We start from the raw sequence: 20,729 nt of genomic DNA on the forward strand, positions 1-20,729 counted from the left end.
CGGTGACGACATCTCATTGGCTGACTTGTTAGCGGTTTGTGAGCTCATGCAGGTAAATACTTAGAGTTGCTAAATATGAATGTTTACCAGTTAAAAGTCTCTTTAATAAATGACTACCTGCATTAGTTCACATGGTGTTGAAATGTTTGGATAAGTCTAAGCTATAGGGCTAAAGATCTTTAAAATACGTTCACTTGTCTCTTGAGTCCAGTCCTCTCTCTCCGACTCCTTCTATGAAGATCACGACATTGTCTACCGTTTAAGAGAATCTAAACACACCTAAACTGTCTATTCAAAACAATACAATCTGTAAAGATATATTTCACAACTATACATAATAGAGGTTATTTCTAACCTGCGTCAGCACACCTGCCTGTGATTTTCAAGCGATCCTGAAGAGCTGGCTCCGGTGTGTTTGATAGGGTTGGAGCTAAACTCTGCAGCCTGGACCTTAACTTTTTTAATAAAACATCATTTAAAATAACCCGTAGGTTTTAAACCTAGTCAGCTAAATGAATAAATGTAAAATGTAATATAAATGTAAACGAGTCATTGAATTATTCATTCAACTGATTCGTCCAAACCAGCCAATTCATTCACGAACAAGAAACTGCTGTTTTGCTGGTAGACCATTTTTTCTGCTTAGACTTCATTGTCAAAATAGAGCAAAAAACAGTAAATATTTACAAGATGTCTAAAATTGCCAAATAGTAACCCATTGTTTATTAAACCGTTGTATAAAAGTAATCTACAATTGTGCTAATATTCGAGAAAACCGCACTTTCTTTTGTAATATTGCTTAGCTATATTATTTTATAAACATAAAAAATAACAAGAACTCATAAAGGCAGAGTCAAATCATATCTTGAATTCTGCGGGAATTTGTATTCATTCTGGTGCCATTCCCAACCTTGCATGAAGACATTATTTTACGCCAACGCCAGGCTAGCTTACTCGGAGGGTTTTAATAGTGGTTTAATTTCACAACAGTGAGAATGTCAAAGTTTAGGGCAAATCCAGTACTTGGCTGTCACCAATGAAGGTCAGGAAGACGTGGATGCTGCACAAGGCCCTAGATTTGCCTACGGTACAAGGGGCAATTGCAGTTGAGCATATAGAACAGCACACAACAAGCTCATTTCAGACATAAAACATAGCCAGATTAACACACATTAAAACAATGTCAGTCATAAATAGATCTGAAAGGTTACGCACTCTCATCGTTTGTTTTCATGAGAACCGTCATGTCATTAAATATGCGTATGAAATCAGAAATCAAAATCAGAAGTAGAAAATGTAAAAACATTTTATTGTTGACAGGAAATGGTACAAATGCGTATTTACAAGAGCAGTACAGTGTTGGACGATTAGGATTAATTGGTCTCAGGAAAGAACTCTTAAAAGGCCACCAGGAAATACAAGTGTGTGAACGTCAAGGTCCAGGTTTCCTCTTGGAGGACGGTTCACCCTCTCCTTCTTTTGCCTTGCGTTTCTGTGATGAAAATGAAAAATCACATTCAGTTTCTAATAACAAATGTAGCATTACAATGTGTTTTGATTTGAACTTCAGCTCCGTAAGAATAATACTATCCTAAAGTCCTCCTGCAGTCAATCATTTTATCCCATAAAACTCATCTTTGATAATCACAATAACATTCTTCATGCCTTACAATATCAAGAATGTAACTCTACACCCTTGCTTCATTTAGTATACGTGGATACATTAATATGCTAATTAACCCCACCTCCACTCAAACACCAGTTTGGATTACCTGATCCACTCAGTCAACTTTACTGTAGTAAACTCTGCACAATGGAAAGTTGAATATTGGTTTAATGCAGGGGTGTAGCCAGAATTATATTTTTGGGGGGTCCCGTCTTTAAATGAGGGGGCAACATACGTTATATATATATATATAATATATATATAATATATATATATATATATATATATATATATATATATATATATATATATATATATATATATATAGTGAGGCAGTGTGTTTGGGGTCCGTGTACGCAAATAATAATAAAAATTATAATTATTATAACATTTATTAGGCGACATATTTAGAGGACGCTTTTATCCAAAAAAGGAACAAAGCAATTCGTCAAATGTCATTCATAATAGGCTACGGGTTAGACAATAATAATAGAGCTAAGATTATCATAAATAAACAAGATTTTGACGCATATCCAAGTGTTTGTGGCGGGTGGCGGGGAGAGTGGAGCGCGCACTGCGTGGCACGGAGGCGAACAATAATAAGAAAACGTTGTGCTTTTGTAAAATAAAATAAAACAATCAGACGCGCTTTCATGATCTCCATGAACTGGAGCGCGAGAACTGAAACAAAATATAGCCTATGTAGGCTAAAGCTTGAAATGTCCACTTTAAAACGAACAAATTCGAATCAAAAGCTAATACCTCCTGATTATGTAATCCGTATGAAAGGTGCATTTCTCTCTAAAGGCGCATCTGCTTAACAGCGGAGATGGAGATATGTTTTTAGCCGACACGGATTTAGAAAAACAATAGTTTATTAATAAACAATTAAAATGCCTCGTTATTTTTTCAGACACATTTATTATCATTAGCCTATAACTCACCTATAAATCACCTTTCTATAGGCTTTGGTTTAATGTATTAATGAATTATACAGGCAGGCTCGTTCTACGGGGGTCTAATCGCCCTCAAACAAAAGAAAGAGCACCCTGAGTTGATACTGTAATAATCTCATTTTGCAAAACAGATTAGCTAAAAGCTCCAGTGTATGTGTTTGTGCTCTGGAGTAGAGGTCTTCAGGTGAACCCGTTGACCCGTTGACCCGGGACCCGACCCGGGACCCGTACGGGTTCGGGTCTATATTTTAAATGATCAGCCGGGTCCGGGTCGGGTCGAATCTATTACTTCGGGTCCCGGGTCTGTTTAACATTGTGTGTAATACCCGTGCGAGTCATCAAATCTCAAAAATGCGTCTTGTCACACTCATATTTAATATATTTTAAATCAGTAACATAATCTGAGGTGAACTGTCACATGAATGTTTACTTTGACACTCAAAATAAATTGCGTTAAAAAGCATATTTTAGGTTGATCCATCCAGCTAGCGCGCATTTGCAGTCAAGCGCGTGTCATGTTTCTATGGCAACCAGTTACCAGAGGCAGAGCTTCAGTGAGGGATAGCCAAACCGCGCTTTAGATTTTACAATGTCAATTAATCGTTTTGTTCAATCTTAAAGTTTTAGTGGTCAGATTCAGACTCGATGATGCAGAGCAGAGAGCACGGAGATGATAAATAACGTCAGCGCAGCGGCCATGGCACTGAACGAGCAATCGTTATTATAGTTCAAAAAGGCAAACAGCCAAAAGTTATTGTGCGAGTTAGCAGCTAACTCGTTTAATTTGTCATCCGTCACCGTGAGTCCGTGACATCATGTGGACTTTTGAAGCTGAAATAACAAGGATTAAGCTTGGACTTGGTGGAATAACATGGATAACTTTCTTGTCGGAGCCGAAGGATTGTAATGCATCACAGCCAGTCAGGTAACGTAACGTTAACGTTACAAGGAAAGGATGGAGAGACTAACGTTACTACGCTGCTACGGCTCCTTAAATTAGGTAAGACAAAAAGTTGTAATTTTTCGCAACAGGTTTATTGACTTGTAATAGCAGTTTAAGGTGGAAAATGTGACAATCGGGTCCAGTCGGGTCTGTGTCTTCCCGGCAGTTTCGGGTCCAGCTTACAAAAAATTTATCGGGTCTGCACGGGTCCGGGTCCAGCTTTTGAAATAATAGTCGGGTCCGGGTCGGTTCGGTGTAGCAAATTACGGGTCCCTTCCGGTTCGGGTAAGAATTTTTGGACCCGTGAAGACCTCTACTCTGGAGAACGTCAAATGTTTTTATAGCCAACTTTTTTTGCTGTAGTGAGCAATGTAGCAAAATCAGTCATATTTGTTGATCTCCTGAGCGCGGTGACCAATCAGAGGCGTTTACTTTAGTCAGAATACATTCATCAGTCACAACATCTTGAGTTTTTGTTCAACGCTGAGTTCTGTATGCTCGCGAATCCTCTCATTAATGAAGTGTAGACACGATGTAAATAAAAGATTGATTGTGCAGTGTAGACAACTTATTGATTATAATATAACTTTTTGAGATCGCAAACTGAGATGGATGACAGTTTTCTAGTGATAATAAAGGGAGCTGTCTTTGCTTTCTAGGCTATATGTAATCCATTCAGAATTTGATTGAAAGTCGACAACAGTAATTGATATGATTAGCCTTTTGCTTGACTACGTTATCAAAACAGCTAATAATGTGTTGCTAATGTTACACAAACACACAAACCATGTTCCCGTTTGCCATTTCAGAATCAGACAGTTGCCATCTAAAAATGAGCCTCCTTGGAAATAATGATAGGAAAAGCTCCGCCCCGCACGGTGACAGGATTGGTTACATGATGACGGTACTTTACGGTTACATGGTCTTTGGTACACTGCCGTTTTAAGGAGTAAATACTCAGCAATGGCGTTGACTAAGGGTGTAACTGTACCAGGCCCGGTTCTACGGGGGTGCTTGAGGGTGCTAAGCACCCTCAAACAAAAGTGAAAGCACCCTCAGATGAAATTATTAATAGCACACATGTAAACGAGATTTTGCCGACAATAGAAACACAGACGGATTCACACCCATACATATAGGCTAATACACAAAATAAATCCATTAACACGATTTTTCAAATCAGAAATGATTTAATTATGCTTTCATGTTTAATGCATTTGATTGGTTGTGTCCTTTCGCGATCGTGATATGCATAGGTGAAGAGCTCTCTTTAATTGCCCACTTTGTTTGCGTGTGTGCGTCCCGCTCAGGAAATTAGTTTACGCTAAAAAAATTAAACCTTATTATAAAGTGTTACCATTTTTGAAATAAAATGCCTAGCGTTTCTGCTGTTGGTTTGAAGCTTTAAAAGAATATTTAGTTGCTAGGCAGGCAACGTGAAACCTTTGAGCGCTAGTCAGCTTCATGTCAGTGACTATACTTCACAGCGGTAGAGTTACTCACAGGACACTGCACTTATTCGCAATCACAAAAGTTCATTATTTGCTCGTGTTTTAAAGCTTTGCCGGGTTAACATTTCATTGGCGTTCTGTTCTGACATGATGCTCTTTTTCTGAGCGTGTACGCGCGCGCACTATCAAACGATTTTTGTTGGGTCAGACCCATCTGCTGGCGCTGGGGGGCCGAGACTGAGAGAGCTACGTTACATGGCGCCACATGGAAAAATATGCACCAAACAAGCCACTTTGAAATTTTTCTATTTTCATGAATACAAAAAAACGGTACAATATGAAATTTGGGTGACCCTCCCCCTAGACTAAAAAAATTTGGATGACCCTACGTTTATGTAAGCACCCTCACTATTTTCAGAAGCACCCTCAGTGATTTGGTTCTAGAACCGGGCCTGAACTGTACACAGAAGTCATGGTTCGGTACGTACCTCAGTTTTGGGGTCATGGTTCTATAGGAGTTCGGTACAACAGGGAAAAGCAACAAATCCCCAATGCTAGGTTTCTTTTCATTTATTTTGAACAGCGGCATTTAGACCCCCCTGAGGTCGGTGGTACAGTACAGTCTCCTTTAGTGTATTAAGCACTAAGCAGTAAACAGAACGCCTTTTTGAATAGGTCATATTTTTGTAGGGCTGATAAAAAAACAAAGGTATTTGGTCACTATCAGCTCCAAAACTGAAAAGCATCTCATGCAAATTATCTTTTTAACAGCGGAAACAACTGAAAAGCATCTCATGCAAATTATCATTTTAACAGCGAAATTTATGGTCATACAGATAAGAGCAAGACATTCAAAACTGTAAAGGGTACATTTTTATTTGTGTAGACTCAACACAACATTGTGCTTTTGCATTGGTGGTTGTTGAGGAGATTCCCCCTTCTATGTAAAGCGCTTTGAGTGCCCAGAAAAACGCTATATAAATGTAATGAATTATTATTATTATTATTAAAATAAAGAAAGCAAACAAGATGTCGCTTTCTTGCCGTCCCGGTTTCCTTTCTGTAAAGTTAGTGGAGCGCGTCACAAAACTTAATCGAAACTCCCTCTTTGTCTGACTTCGGTTTGAACATAAAAGGCTAAAAGTTTTTGAAATTTTCAGGACACAAGCTGTTGTAGCTCCGCCCCCTGTGCCGGGAGCAGCAGCTCATTTGCATTTAAATTGGACAGACACAAAAACGGTGCGTTTTTGCTCACCCTTAAAAAAGTGACAATTTTAACATGTTATATACAAATATCTGTGAGGAATATTGAACTAAAACTTCACATACACACTCTGGGGACAACAGAGACTTGTTTTACATCTTGTGAAAAGGGCATTATACCACCCCTTTAAAAATAACACAGCCATATAAACATCAAAATAATTTATTCAAAATCATTAATTTTCGTGTTGTACCTTGGATGTTTCACGGCGCCTCGGACGGTTTTCGGGGTTCATCGGCTGGTTTTCGGGGTTCATCGGCTGGTTTTCGGGGTTCATCGGCTGGTTTTCGGGGTTCATCGGCTGGTTTTCGGGATTCATCGGCTGGTTTTCGGGATTCATCGGCTGGTTTTCAGGGTTCATCGGCTGGTTTTCGGGATTCATTGGACGGTTTACGGGGTTCATCGGCTGGTTTTCAGGGTTCATCGGCTGGTTTTCAGGGTTCATCAGTTGGTTTGCAGTGTTTCTCATCTCGTCATCCTGTTAGACAGACAATAGGAACAATCTTTTTATATTGCAAAACACTATTGATTAATTGTCCATTTAAAATCAACCACATTTTAAATATTTAAAAGGTTGACAACTTTCAATACTAGTTCAATAATGATTTTCACTCAGAAATAGCTAGGAAATTTCACAACCAATTATTTATAATTATAAGTACAAAGAAACTGCAAGTAACAACATTTTGAAGTGGAGAGGCTGAATTAGTATTTTCTTGTAAAACAGTTTTTGTTTTTTTGACAACCGCAATTTTTTTTTTTTTTTTTTACAGTAGTTGGTGGGTTTCAGCACATACGTTCAACCACGGATGTTCCAGTGCATCTTCAACAGTCAGACGCTTTTGAGGATCCACAACCAGCAGCTTCTTGATCAAATCTTTGGCTGAAAATTAATACATAACTTATAATGTATTCTGTTAAATTCAAATACTTCTGACAATATAAACTGATATAATATACACACTATTTAACTATACCTATCCAGTTGTTAGTAGAGAGCAAAGACATTACCTTCGTTTGAAACATTCTTCCACTGAGATGGGATGAAGCGATAAAGGCCGTTAATGATCTGCTCACGCACAGACATGATGGAGCACTCGGTGTTAAAGGGAGGATAACCACCCAAACTATGACAATAGAGATACACACAGCTTTAGAAATAAATATCATATTCATACAAGTTAAGATTATGGGCACAAAATATACATATCTTTCAGGGTTTCTAAATGTATTGACTTTCCCAATCATTCATGAATACTGTAGATCTATTTGCATGCAAGTTACCATCATTTAAATAAATGGATTTAAAACAATAATTTAATAATTTACTTTCTTCCATATGACACAATAAGTGAATTCTGAGTATAACAAAAGTGGTTGATTTGAATTATAATTACTTTTTGAAAAAGTAACAATACAATTATAAAAAAAATAGTCCATACTACTATTGTATTATATTGCAGGTGATCTGAAGCTATACAAAAGTTAAACGAGTTGTATAGGTCAAATTGGCTATATTTATGATACTTTTTTGAAACTTGAAAAGCCCCAGTCCTCAATCACTTTCATTATTTTTATTTCAAAAGAATGGACAGAATCCACATTTATATTTAACGATTTGAGTCAAAGAAAAAAGTCAAACCGTTTTAAAAAGACGTAAATGATGACAATTTTATTAAAAAACTTATAAACTAATGCGGGATCCAACAGATTCATATTTAATCTCCACTAACCAGATGAACAGTAGGACACCCAGGCTCCAATAATCTACTGCTTTTGTATATCCTACAGTCGCTGCATGTGTGAACACCTCCGGGGCGAGATATGTGGGTGTCCCACAGAGCGTCTTCATCAGGGAGGATTCCTCCAAAATCTTGGACTGATTAAAATCCGTAATCTGCAAAGCATTGAGAATTTGCATGTGTTGAGAAAGCCGGTTATCTCTGGTTCAGGAGTATTTCTGGGCATCCAGTTTTAACTAGAAAGACAAAGGCTTGGCTGGATCTCTGAACATTGGAACTGCCACAGTTAAAGGAGAAGCCATGTCAGGAACTGGTAAACACACCTTAATCAAACAGATGTCGTCATGTGAAGCCAGCAGCACATTTTCAGGTTTGAGATCTCGATGAATGATCCCGTTATTGTGGAGATACTGGGAGAAAGAAATGGAACATTTGTTATTTTAATACATGTTTCTTTCCATTTCACGTTTCGCTCCAGCTTGTTTCCTAGTGTAGCTTTCTAATAAACCTGGCATTGTACACTATAAATATTGTTGGCTCTGTGACTAATTGCTTATGTTTCTCTACTGCAAGTTGTTTTGGATAAAAGTGTCTGCTAAATGCATAAATGTTACATAATGAGATGTAAATCATGTTAAAAGCCACATAGCCTTTTAGACAATAATGATTTTGAGACAAAAAACTGAATTGAATCCACAGTAAAATGTACCGAACAAACATGATGCTCAACTGAGACATAGCATTCAGATCCTTTGGAAGGTAATGTTATTTTTAGTCCAGTGATTGTGTATCTTTCGTCTCTCCTTCTCATCTCACTAACGCGTCAGTGGGCGGGGCCAAATATGTGATGTTGATCTGATTTTGCAGAGGCGGACTTTCATCGAACTATTAAGTCATAATGTGACATAAAAATTCTCTTGAGTTCTGAAACTTACAGGATGTTTTTATAGTACAATGACTTCTTACATGTCAAAGATCAAGGAACATTTTATTTCTCAATTCATGACCCCTTTAAAAAAAGTGGTGTAGTAGTGTAGTTACCATTGAAACATTTGATACTACAAAGTTATCTTTATACATTCGACATGTGTCAGTTGAATGATTTTAATCATTCGACCATCTATGGATATGTAGTGCAGGTTCATGCTTTGTTCATTTAAAAAACACAGATTGATGCTGTTTGAAGCATCTCCCATAAAGACGTACCTCCACAGCCCTGAGCATCTGATAAAAATAGAGTTTAGCGATATCTTCCTCCAGTTGTTTCTTGGCCTTGATCCTGCCAAACAGCTCTCCTCCTTCAATACTATATACAGCACAGAGATAATGAAATTTTCATCAAAAATAATGTGATTTTTTTTTGCTGTAATGCTTGATTACAAATTGTGATGAAGTTACAGTATATAGGGTTATACTGCAGCTATAAAAAGTACAGAGATATGTGACTTTTCTCTCAGAATTGTTTATATCACAATTTGGATTTTATAACTCGCAATTGTGTTTATATCTCAAAAAAAAAAAATCTGTATAGCGAGATATGACCTTGCAATTTCTCACAATTCCATATTTATGTCTCACAAATCAGAATTGTGAGTTTTAAAACTCGCAATTTCAAGAATAAAAAGTCAGAATTGTGAGATTTAAACTCGGAATTGTGAGGAATTGCAAGCGTATATTTTGCAATTCTGATTTTTTTTCTCCGAATTTTGAGATATAAATATGGAACTGCGAGAAAAAAGTCAGAATTGTGAGATATAAACACGGAATTGCAGAGAAAAAGGTCAGAATTGTGAGAGAAAAAAGTTGGAATTGTGAGGTAAAAAAATTGGAATTGCGAGATATAAAATTGGAATTTCAAGAAATTCTAAATTGTGAGAAACAAACTCCTGAGATACTAAAAAAAAAGGAAAATGAGAGATGTGAGATAAAAAGTCGGAATGGCAGAAACAAGCTTCCATAAACGGGTAAAAATATAGTCCTTTGAAAAAGCATTACCCTTCTCTAGTAATTCACAACAAACTACTTTTAAAAGCATCTCTGAATAAAATACAGGTAGAAATTATTTGACCTCAAGTAAATTCTACCAGCGAGTTCATGTTCCCAATTCTTCCATAATAAAACAAAACAAGGACTTACTACTCCAGAACAATGTAGTAGGAATCTTCTGTCTGGTAGAAATCTTCTGTCTTGATCAGGCACGGCTGCAGGGGGGAGACAAATAATGATACACGTACAATACCTCTGGAACATAAAAAAAGAAAAAAAAAAGACTTACATGATCAATTTTCTTTAAAATTTCTATTTCCCGTTCGGCATTACGTGTGGCTGTCTGTGAAATACAAACAGAAAATCCTTACCCGGTTAATCCAACCAAACATAACTTGATGAAAACTGAAGTTGAATATATGCTACAGCATGGCCTGGCCTAACATAGTCAAAGTCCTTGGAGTTCTCCCTGTTTGCTGGCTTCTGCACAGATTTCCGCACAGTCAACGCGGTGATGAAACCAGACTCCTTTCCACTCCCGCCGTATGGAGGATTGCGTGGATCGAGTGGGGTCAGCTACATTTGTTACAAAGCTGGACCTGCTGAAAGGCTACTGGCAAGTTCCCCTGACCGCCCGTGCCTCAGAAAACTCTGCTTTCGCCACAACAGACTACGTCCTACAGTATTCCGTCCTCCCCTTTGGGATGCGAAATGCCCCAGCCACATTTCCATGTAATACTAATACTTGCTAAAAAAAATTATTTCAAATAAATGCTGTACTTTTAAACTTTATATTCATCAAATAATCCTGAAAAATAAAAAAATGTATCACAATTTACACAAAAATATTAAAGGAACACTCCGACTTTTTGGGACTTTATCCTATTCAACCTATCCCCCAGAGTTAGATAAATACATACCTTTTTCATCTCCGTGCGTGCTATAAGTCTGTTTGACGCACCCACCGCTAGCCTAGCTTAGCACAAAGACTGGATGTAAATGGTTGCAGCTAGCATACTAATCCAAATAAGTGACAAAATAACGCAAACATTTTCCTATTTACATGTTGTGATTTGTATAGTCACAGAGTGTACAAAAAACAAAGTCAAATGAGACACAGACATATTTTAACCGTATAAATACTGGGAACTATATTCTCTGAAGGCGAAGCACTGCTACTTGGGCGGAGTGATAACCGCAGCACCTGAGACGCGCCGTGGTGAGGAGCAGAGAGTTCGTTCAGAGCGCGTCTCAGGTGCGCTGCGGTTATCACTCCGCCCTATATTCAGGGAATATAGTTCCCAGTATTTATACGGTTAAAATATGTCTGTGTCTCATGTATGGGGTTATTATTGTTGCAATATTCCAAATAAATAGATTAATATTCACAAATAAATGTAAAGAGATTCACAAAAATGTATCGAATGCACAAATGAATAGATTAAGATCCACAAATAAATGTAAAGAGTTTCACAAAAAATTATAAAATTCACAAATAAATAAAATGAGATTTGCAAATAAATAAAACATTTAGAAATGTTTTCTTATTTTACAAACACAACTCTGCCTGGCATTTATTTGTGAATCGGTTCCTGTGCATTTGTAAATCGCTGCACACATTTGTGAATCGGTTCCTGTGCATTTGTGAATCCCCTCACGCATTTGTGGATTTTGAAACACTTCTAGCGCAGACGTGCAGAGAAATCCACAAATAGGTGGACTCCACCCACCGCCTACTCAAGCCAATCAGATAACGGCCACATCGAGCTGGCCAATCGTAGCACGTTATCGCTTCAACCAATCACGTTAGGCTTTACGCTCGGGGCGGGAAGTGGGAACTGACTGATTCTTGCATCAATGAAAGGAGCACTGGAGCGCAGTAGTAGCGCTGAACTGTGTGTGGTAAAAACACTCTGTTTTCAAAAGATCGTTGGAGTTTAAGGCCTCTTTATATTTCCATCAGGATACACTCAGGGAATTATGATAATCAGAGATCCCGAGCGTCATGAACAGTCTCTACACCGGCAAGAGGCGCGACACAAATAGGCACTGTCTGTTCACTGCTGCCGCTGCAGTTTAAATCATGTAAAACTAGCATGTTTGAAATGTTAACACATATTCCCTATGTGACGTCTGCTTAGCTTTATATGCATAATCGTGCTCTTAACGGCTCTGATCGTAGCCTGCTTATTGACTAGTGCTGGTTACTTAAATCATATTTCGTGATAGTGTACTGGACGCGGGGCATTCATTGATAGTTGTTAAAATATGTTAACTTATGTCCTCAGTTGTATTGTAAATGTAATGCAGTACTGTTTTATATCATGAATTAACCACAAGGGGGCACTAAAGTACTTGCTGTAAAGAACGCGTTTGGATTATAGTTTGTCCTATTAGTTTTGCCATACTGAGAAACTGAAGGCTGTCAGTCAGACCGTGAGAATGATGCGTCTGCTGCCGCTCACAATAAAATATGCTGAGAAACGGTTATTCATCTCATCTCATCTGTTCTTCTGAATGCAACGCTAGCTCCAATATAAAATCATAACACAACAATAGTAAACGGATATTGCCCGCACTTCTGATGTAGCGGCTACTTCACGCAATTAGGACAAATGTTTTTGCACATTCGCTTTGCCCAGTGTAGATTGCCTCGCACAGGGTAGACACGATGCATGACATTATACGATTTTGCCTTTTAAAGCACAATCGCAGTGACAAATAGCAATATGATATAAATACATGTAATGTAGAATACCAAATATAAGCCCAAATGTATAAATACAAAAACATTTGTCCTAATTGCGTGAAGTAACGTTAGCCGCTACATCAGAAGTGCGGGCATCCGTTTACTATCAATGAATGCCCCGCGTCCAGTACACTATCACGAAATATGATTTAAGTAACCAGCACTAGTCAATAAGCAGGCTACGATCAGAGCCGTTAAGAGCACGATTATGCATATAAAGCTAAGCAGACGTCACATAGGGAATATGTGTTAACATTTCAAACATGCTAGTTTTACATGATTTAAACTGCAGCGGCAGCAGTGAACAGACAGTGCCTATTTGTGTCGCGCCTCTTGCCGGTGTAGAGACTGTTCATGACGCTCGGGATCTCTGATTATCATAATTCCCTGAGTGTATCCTGATGGAAATATAAAGAGGCCTTAAACTCCAACGATCTTTTGAAAACAGAGTGTTTTTACCACACACAGTTCAGCGCTACTACTGCGCTCCAGTGCTCCTTTCATTGATGCAAGAATCAGTCAGTGTTGCCAGATTGGGACGGTGATTTCCAGCCCAACAGCTCACCAAAACCCGCCCACTCCAAGAAAAAACCGCCCAAAATTTTACTACCAAAATAATGTGATATAATTTTATGGCCATGTCATTCAAGGTTGATAAGCACAATTTGTATCTCCTTAAAACAAAATAACGATGGTAAATTAAATAATAAATAATAATTAAAAATAAACAAATTTCCAAGGAAAACGCATCAAACCAGGGCAATAATTAAGGAGAATTAGCAAATATGACTTTAAATGTCCAGGTGGACACTGTCAAAACGGCAATCAAGAAATGAACAATGACTTATGCCCTCGGAAGAACACATTGCAAAACATAACGCAGAATTTAGCAGTCAAAACTGATTAATCGTTGATTCAAACCTTTTTCAGCAGCTTTCAGGGACAAGAGTGCATGCAGTCTGGACGGTGTAAAAATGGCAGATGTCTGGTTAGGCTAGTGTGCACATGACATGACCATGGAAATGACTCTGTCGTCCCATATTCAGTTTCAATTCAAGTAATTCAACTGTGCTCTCCTCTCAGTTATTCACCATCAAGTCATCAACCCCCACATGTGTACGTTTATTGCTCACTATCTAAATTTTTACTGTAGATGCAATTTACTGCATGTCACTTTGGCATTAGCGATCACTTGAATATACAGCTACAAGTTATCGCGCTAAATCGCGTCTTCCTGCTGATCCCTCGTTGATTGGCTGAAAGTGCGTGCTCGCCGGTGACGTCAACACCAACGCCAGCTGACTCTGCGCTGCGTGTGTGTGTGTTGTAATGTCATGATGACCGATTTTATGCACTACATGCACACTTTAGTTTAGTTTTTTAACCAATTATACTTTAAAATGTAGATGTTTGAAAACCGCCGAACTGACCCCAAACCAGCCCAAATTTTGTCCACCCGCCCAAACCCTTTTTTACCCGCACAATCAAATTCAAAACCGCCCAATTGGGCGGGAACCCGCCCAATCTGGCAACACTGGAATCAGTCAGTTCCCACTTCCCGCCCCGAGCGTAAAGCCTAACGTGATTGGTTGAAGCGATAACGTGCTACGATTGGCCAGCTCGATGTGGCCGTTATCTGATTGGCTTGAGTAGGCGGTGGGTGGAGTCCACCTATTTGTGGATTTCTCTGCACGTCTGCGCTAGAAGTGTTTCAAAATCCACAAATGCGTGAGGGGATTCACAAATGCACAGGAACCGATTCACAAATGTGTGCAGCGATTTACAAATGCACAGGAACCGATTCACAAATAAATGCCAGGCAGAGTTGTGTTTGTAAAATAAGAAAACATTTGTAAATGTTTTATTTATTTGCAAATCTCATTTTATTTATTTGTGAATTTTATAATTTTTTGTGAAACTCTTTACATTTATTTGTGGATCTTAATCTATTCATTTGTGCATTCGATACATTTTTGTGAATCTCTTTACATTTATTTGTGAATATTAATCTATTTATTTGGAATATTGCAACAATAATAACCCCATACTCATGTGACTTTGTTTTTTGCACACTCTGTGACTATATAAATCACAACATGTAAATAGGAAAATGTTTGCGTTATTTTGTCACTTATTTGGATTAGTATGCTAGCTGCAACCATTTACATCCAGTCTTTGTGCTAAGCTAGGCTAGCGGTGGGTGCGTCAAACAGACTTATAGCACGTACGGAGATGAAAAAGGTATGTATGGACTTATCTAACTCTGGGGGATACGGTGAATAGGCTAAAGTCCCAAAAAGTCGGAGTGTTCCTTTAAGCACAAACGTTTTCAACATTGACAATAATAAGAAATGTTTCTTGTGCAGCAAATTTTTATTTGATTTTTGGCTTGGTAAGTAAAAAAAAAAGAAACTTACCTCTATAAGGCATTACATTTATTATAATTTCTGTACAATTACTTTAAAACAATGTGTATCGTAAAAAGCACTATACAAATACTGTTCATATGCCAACACAGTTAAGAGAATACAGCTGTTTCTTACCCCTATTGATGGGAAGTCATTTTTATTTATAGTTTTCAGCGCAACTTTTTTACAGGTTTCCTTCTCAATGGCGAGCTTCACTTCACCACAGACGCCTCTGTCAGAAAACACAAATCGACTGCGTTTAGACTTCTAAACCTGATATTGGCCACATAAAAAAAAAAAAAGTGAACAGCCAAACAAAACAAATCAGATCTAAGCAATAAATCAGAACTGACAACTAAGGCTTGCAGAGGTTTGGTAAAAAAAAAAAAAAAGACACTTTTTTTATGCAAAAATCAAATAAAACAGAAAGATGCTGTTTATTCTTATCCTGGTATTAATCACAATGTCTGCGGAGAAAATAAATGCAATATAATGAAGATAAGATATATAACTCAAAGTATATATATATATATTTAAAGGTTTCTGAAAATCAAGTTCACTTACGTTCCAATCTTTCGTGCAATATGGTATTTTCTGCTGAACTCTAAAGGAAGGTTTGGTTGATCGTCCCCCATCTTATCTATGAACATAAAAACTGTGGAAAAAATAACAACAATCAATCAGAGTTCAGAGTCATATCTAAGCATTTTTTTTTAGAACTTGACAGTCAATATGCTTACATTTCGTACAAAAAATATCAGAATTATCACATAAACGCCTGCAAGAATTTCACCAAAATGACGAACCTTGATGTTTTTGTTCTGCAAGGGCAATAACTGAGTTATTGATAAGAATTCGTTGCTTCCCTTGACCTATTTTCTCATCGTCCACCCACGTGCCGTTACCGCTGAGGTCCTCGAGGTACACCAGATTCTCATCCTGAAACAGCACAAAAGTAATTATGAGAAACGCACTGCTCACAGTCAGCCATGATTCATTTGTTCAGCAAGTGAAATTGTCCCATAACGGAGTTTACAGAGATAAAGTAAGTAATATTTGGTTCAACTGGCTGGCAGTGCAGGGTAGATTACTTACAAATTATAATCCATTATTGAATACAATTTACATAATGAAACCTGCAGTTAATAAGATAATCTATATTGCATAATGTTTTTGATTGGATGCATATGTTTTTATTGAATGTAATGTCACCGTTTATATTTGACTATATAATTTGTATGTAAAGCACTTTGAACTCCATTTTATGCATGAAAACTGCTATATAATTAAAGTTGATGATTATTACACATTTTAGGTAATATAATCAGACTACTTTTTGATTACTTTTAGATTACCTAGCTTGTTCATTACATATGAATAGGATAATTTTGTACCATATACTGATATAAAAGTACAAAAAATCATGTGGAAAATTTGTTAACTCCATGAAGTGCATTAAATATTACATTATGTCAGGGTTTTGGTGAAACGATTTAGTAAGTTGATGAAAAGGTAATAAGTAATAATGATTTATTATTAATAATTCAATTAATAATTAAAACAGTAATGTAACATTTAAAATGACAATTTTCTCAAAATAATACAAAAAGTGCCCTCAGTTTTCTGTGTAATTATATCCTTTACAAACATATGCAAACAAAAGACCGTTTTATAAAGGAACATTTAAAAGATAACTTTTTTTTTAGGGAGAATCAATGAATCATTTACTGCCATTTTGTGAACAAAATGTAATCATGTTATCAATAAAAATCATGTTATCAATAAAAATTTAACTGTTGTCTGATTATGAGCATTTTAAAACATAATATAATCCAAATACAAGTATATAATCTTTGGAATCTGATTATGTAATCCAGATTACATGTAATCAGTTACAACCCAGCACTGTTGTCTTCTGTTTTTTTTAAAATACTAATAATAAAAAACCCCTGGAATAATTGAAGAATATTCTGCATTTACCTTTGAAGTACACATTCTGTCAATATAAAGTGGATAAAAACAAGTTTAATGAATAGCTTCTCAATGTTGGTCTTACCTTAAAAATCCTGAAGTGGTTCTTGCTGTATGTGGTGAAATGTGCTGATTTTTTTAAAATGGAGTTGACGAAAGTATAATCGCATGCTCTATCCCTTCCAAAGCTATACTGGTTTTCTGTGCAATCTGGAAAATATAAAAAAGAAGCCATATTCAGTGTTGTTATTGCTAACTAAAACAGTTAAAAACCCTCTTTGGTAAAAGCTGCAGTGCAGTCCGTAACTTTTTTTGGTGTTCATAACTTACACAATTTATATACCGAGCGAGTACATTATGAATGCATTTTCCAAACCGTGTTTTTGTCTCATCTGAAATCACTACAGTGAACCTATAAAAAGTGTTCATTTTCAGACTGGTCAGGTCGGCACCGCTGCAGAGGAGCACAGTACCTGCGTGACTCGTCATATACATAAACAGAGAAGTAGTTCCGGCTACAATGTTCATACGCAAGATGCATACAGTTCTGTTTATTAATCGCTAGAGCGCCCACAAGTTGCTGACTGTGGCTTTAACTGAAATAAAGCTGAATCTAAACAACTGATAAAAAAAATTAAACTTACAAAACCTAAATAAAATTTAGAAATGTCACCTTTGCACATAACTAATACAAGTTAGTAAATAAATTGAATTGAAATTGAAAAGTTGAAGTACTAAAAAAAATAAAAAAAAATAATAATAATAATAAAAATTACAAAAGCATCTCTCTCTCTCTCTCGGAAGTTCGTTGATTCTGATGAGGACAATGCATTGCTATTGATCAGTCTTAGACTAGACCGAACTCTTAGGTACTGATACCAACGGTGTGGACACTTTGGACCTTTTGGGGAGGACAAGTACAGAAGCATGCCGCATGCTTCCCAGGATCAGGACCGGTCTTAAAGGTGTCCACCTTCTAGGAGACTCTGTCAGACACCAGACCTTCGAGGGATGTTCCTGGGATGCCACAGGCCTTCAGTATAAATTTCAGATGATCTACATAACGTTTTTTTAGGGCGGCCACAGTACACTCCGATCTTGGTTGACAAGGCCAATACCAATAAATTACCCAGGTACATTACCAATCAGTGTTCAAAACATTCTCCTTACCTTAGCCCGATTCACAACGGTAAGCTTGTATGTTTTGATTGGTCGGGTCAGTTTTCATGGGAAATACAAGCGTGTGATATGATAGCGTAATCATATACTATAGTGCTGCTAAACGGATGCTACGTTAATTGCATTAAATATTTTTAAATACTATTTTATATTTGAAAACATTTTGTGAGAAAAAAAGTCCTTTTTTAGTTGTTGGGCGGAAACAAGCTTCCATAGTTATTAATACCATTCCTGTTCTTCTCAAAAACACTTGTGACACTAAATAAAATGCTAAAATTCTTGTTTGCTCGCGCCATAATCTGAATAATGTGAGCGCTATGGAGCGAGCAAACATGAATTTTAAAGTTTCTTCAAGAGAGTAAGACGATACACTTAACTGAGCACATTGAATCCATGCACCAGGGGAATGATCCGGCCCCACACCAGAGGCTGGGGTTCCTCCTGGTCTTCAGGAATAGATTGGAGTTCTTGTACAGGTAATGTATCCACAGAACTGAGAGTTCCTGATCCCGAGGAAGAGCCCTGGCTTGACGATGTTGGGCCGGATGAGGAGCTGGATCCAGGTTGGGATTGGGTTTGTGATTGGGACTGGCTCTGGGATTGTGATTGACCACTGGGTCCAGGTTCGTCAGACATTATGTTTTTAACTCTGGAAGAACAGACAGCAAAATAAACAAATTGTCAATAACGGTCTAAAACTCACATGTAGAGTATGATTAAAGCCCAAAACTTGTTGGGCTTTACATTCACTTAATTTTGCACAATAAACATTACACATAAGCACTTCAAACAGTATATGCATGTTACATTTTTGTCAGTTTTTTTAATTCAAATATTTTTCTAGTCGTTTGTGAATTGAGTATGTTGTTAAATAGAATGACATGGCATTAAAATCACTATAGAAATTGCCATTTTTTCAGGCCTAGAATTATGTTTTTAAAATGTCCTGATATTTCCAGGTTTCCTATGACAGATATGTGAACTGTACAGTAAATATTAATTACTACTATACTAGTGCGCTATTTTGAACACAACCAAGTCATTTAGCAGTGCCTCATGAATTGAGAAGTTTTGTTATTTCATATTTTATGTTCTAGTTGTAACAGATCATACAAAGAACATCAAACAAACACACTTTTTACCTACACTAATCCCATTTACTAGAGAACTTTTACTACTAGATAACTTTTAGAAATGTACTAGGTGTTCAATGCATCATATCACACTTTTAAATTTCACATGTTTGCAATTAATGACTCTTCCACAAAACCCAAATGTGAAAGTGTACATTTTACAAACAACAATTTTACCCATAACTCCAAATTAAAATTCCAATTAATTTCTCTGTAAATAATGTCTCTAATACGTTGCCTTTAAAGTGTAACAATCATTTCTCCTTTAATGCAGGAGAGCACCTGGGATTTTATCAAGATACAATTATCTGAAATGACACATTATTGAAAGATGTGTATTAATAATGTGCTTAGAAGGAAATTAACTGCTTTAACATCATGTGACCTTTGAGTTCATGCACCACCGACTCTAATGCAATCAAATTAAACTCGGTAAGGAAACAGATTGACGAGCCAAGGAAAAAAACAATAATTATGTATTTACTGCGGATAAAGTCACGTTAGTTACTTTTGCTGGTTCAAATGTGCATTGCTTTATGATAGCACGCGGAAACGGTGCAAATAAGAGTTGCACTGTGAGGTTAAAGCACTTACGGAGGCACGAGCGATAGAGGAAACTGCTTCTTTTCAGAAGAAATATTCAGTAATAGTGCATCCACGTGTCCGTCAGATCATCTAATTCTGTTTTTTCATTTCTTATCGTAATGCACACCTTAATCAAGTCCTCTTTTTAAAAGTATCAAACTTGCAGAAGTGGGTTATGCAGGCCGCGTGAGCTGCTCATCAAATCTGCCGGGAAAAGCCACACACTTCCATCCATGAACTTCCCATAACATCCTTCAGCCAATCAGAAACGAGAGTAAAGGCTCATGGGAAATGCGGTTTATAAATCATTCCAACATTAAAATAAAGTACTGTACACATACAAGGGTAGTAGATATTCAGAATAGATAACATTCAGAAAGATAGATGAAAATATAACAAGAAAATAAACGCAACAACGTCCATCGGTATAAAAAGGGTTTACCACAACTTCTCAAACATATTTAAAAAAAGTTATATTTGAATTTTACTTACTATATTTTAATGTGGAAGGGAAAAATAATCTTTGAGTTATCGCAGAGTTAATACTGAGTTTTATTTTAAAGCATGTTTTTTTATTTATCTTGTCATGAAATGACTCATCACAGATCCTGTCTCATCCTAGCAATTAGTCATTACTCAGAGATAATTACACAAAATTAACATAATACAATAAAGTCACATAAATTCGACGAAGCG

General features: G+C 36.9%; 1 protein-coding gene across 3 annotated transcripts; it reads right to left on the bottom strand.

Moving 5' to 3' along the window:
- Nucleotides 1-948: 948 nt before the first annotated feature.
- On the bottom strand, nucleotides 949-20,309 carry chek2 (checkpoint kinase 2). 3 transcript variants are annotated; one of them, XM_079608624.1, is made up of 16 exons: nucleotides 20,043-20,309; nucleotides 18,693-18,964; nucleotides 17,222-17,346; nucleotides 15,972-16,104; nucleotides 15,730-15,820; nucleotides 15,301-15,397; nucleotides 10,298-10,351; nucleotides 10,159-10,223; nucleotides 9,229-9,328; nucleotides 8,346-8,432; nucleotides 8,014-8,177; nucleotides 7,292-7,407; nucleotides 7,078-7,163; nucleotides 6,676-6,758; nucleotides 6,474-6,633; nucleotides 1,283-1,492 (listed from the first exon to the last, which is right to left on the bottom strand). In XM_079608624.1, exons 2-16 carry the CDS (start codon nucleotides 18,949-18,951, stop codon nucleotides 1,433-1,435), a joined length of 1,680 nt encoding a protein of 559 aa, XP_079464750.1. In that variant the 5' UTR covers nucleotides 18,952-18,964; nucleotides 20,043-20,309; the 3' UTR covers nucleotides 1,283-1,432. The 3 variants fall into 3 exon arrangements, with proteins under 3 accessions (XP_079464749.1, XP_079464748.1, XP_079464750.1); XM_079608623.1 differs by having other exon boundaries at nucleotides 949-1,492; nucleotides 6,474-6,758; nucleotides 20,161-20,309; XM_079608622.1 differs by having other exon boundaries at nucleotides 949-1,492; nucleotides 6,474-6,758.
- Nucleotides 20,310-20,729: the final 420 nt, after the last annotated feature.

The sequence above is a fragment of the Phoxinus phoxinus genome (assembly GCF_949152265.1).
Source record: "Phoxinus phoxinus genome assembly, chromosome: 3".
NCBI classification, from domain to species: Eukaryota; Metazoa; Chordata; class Actinopteri; order Cypriniformes; family Leuciscidae; genus Phoxinus; species Phoxinus phoxinus.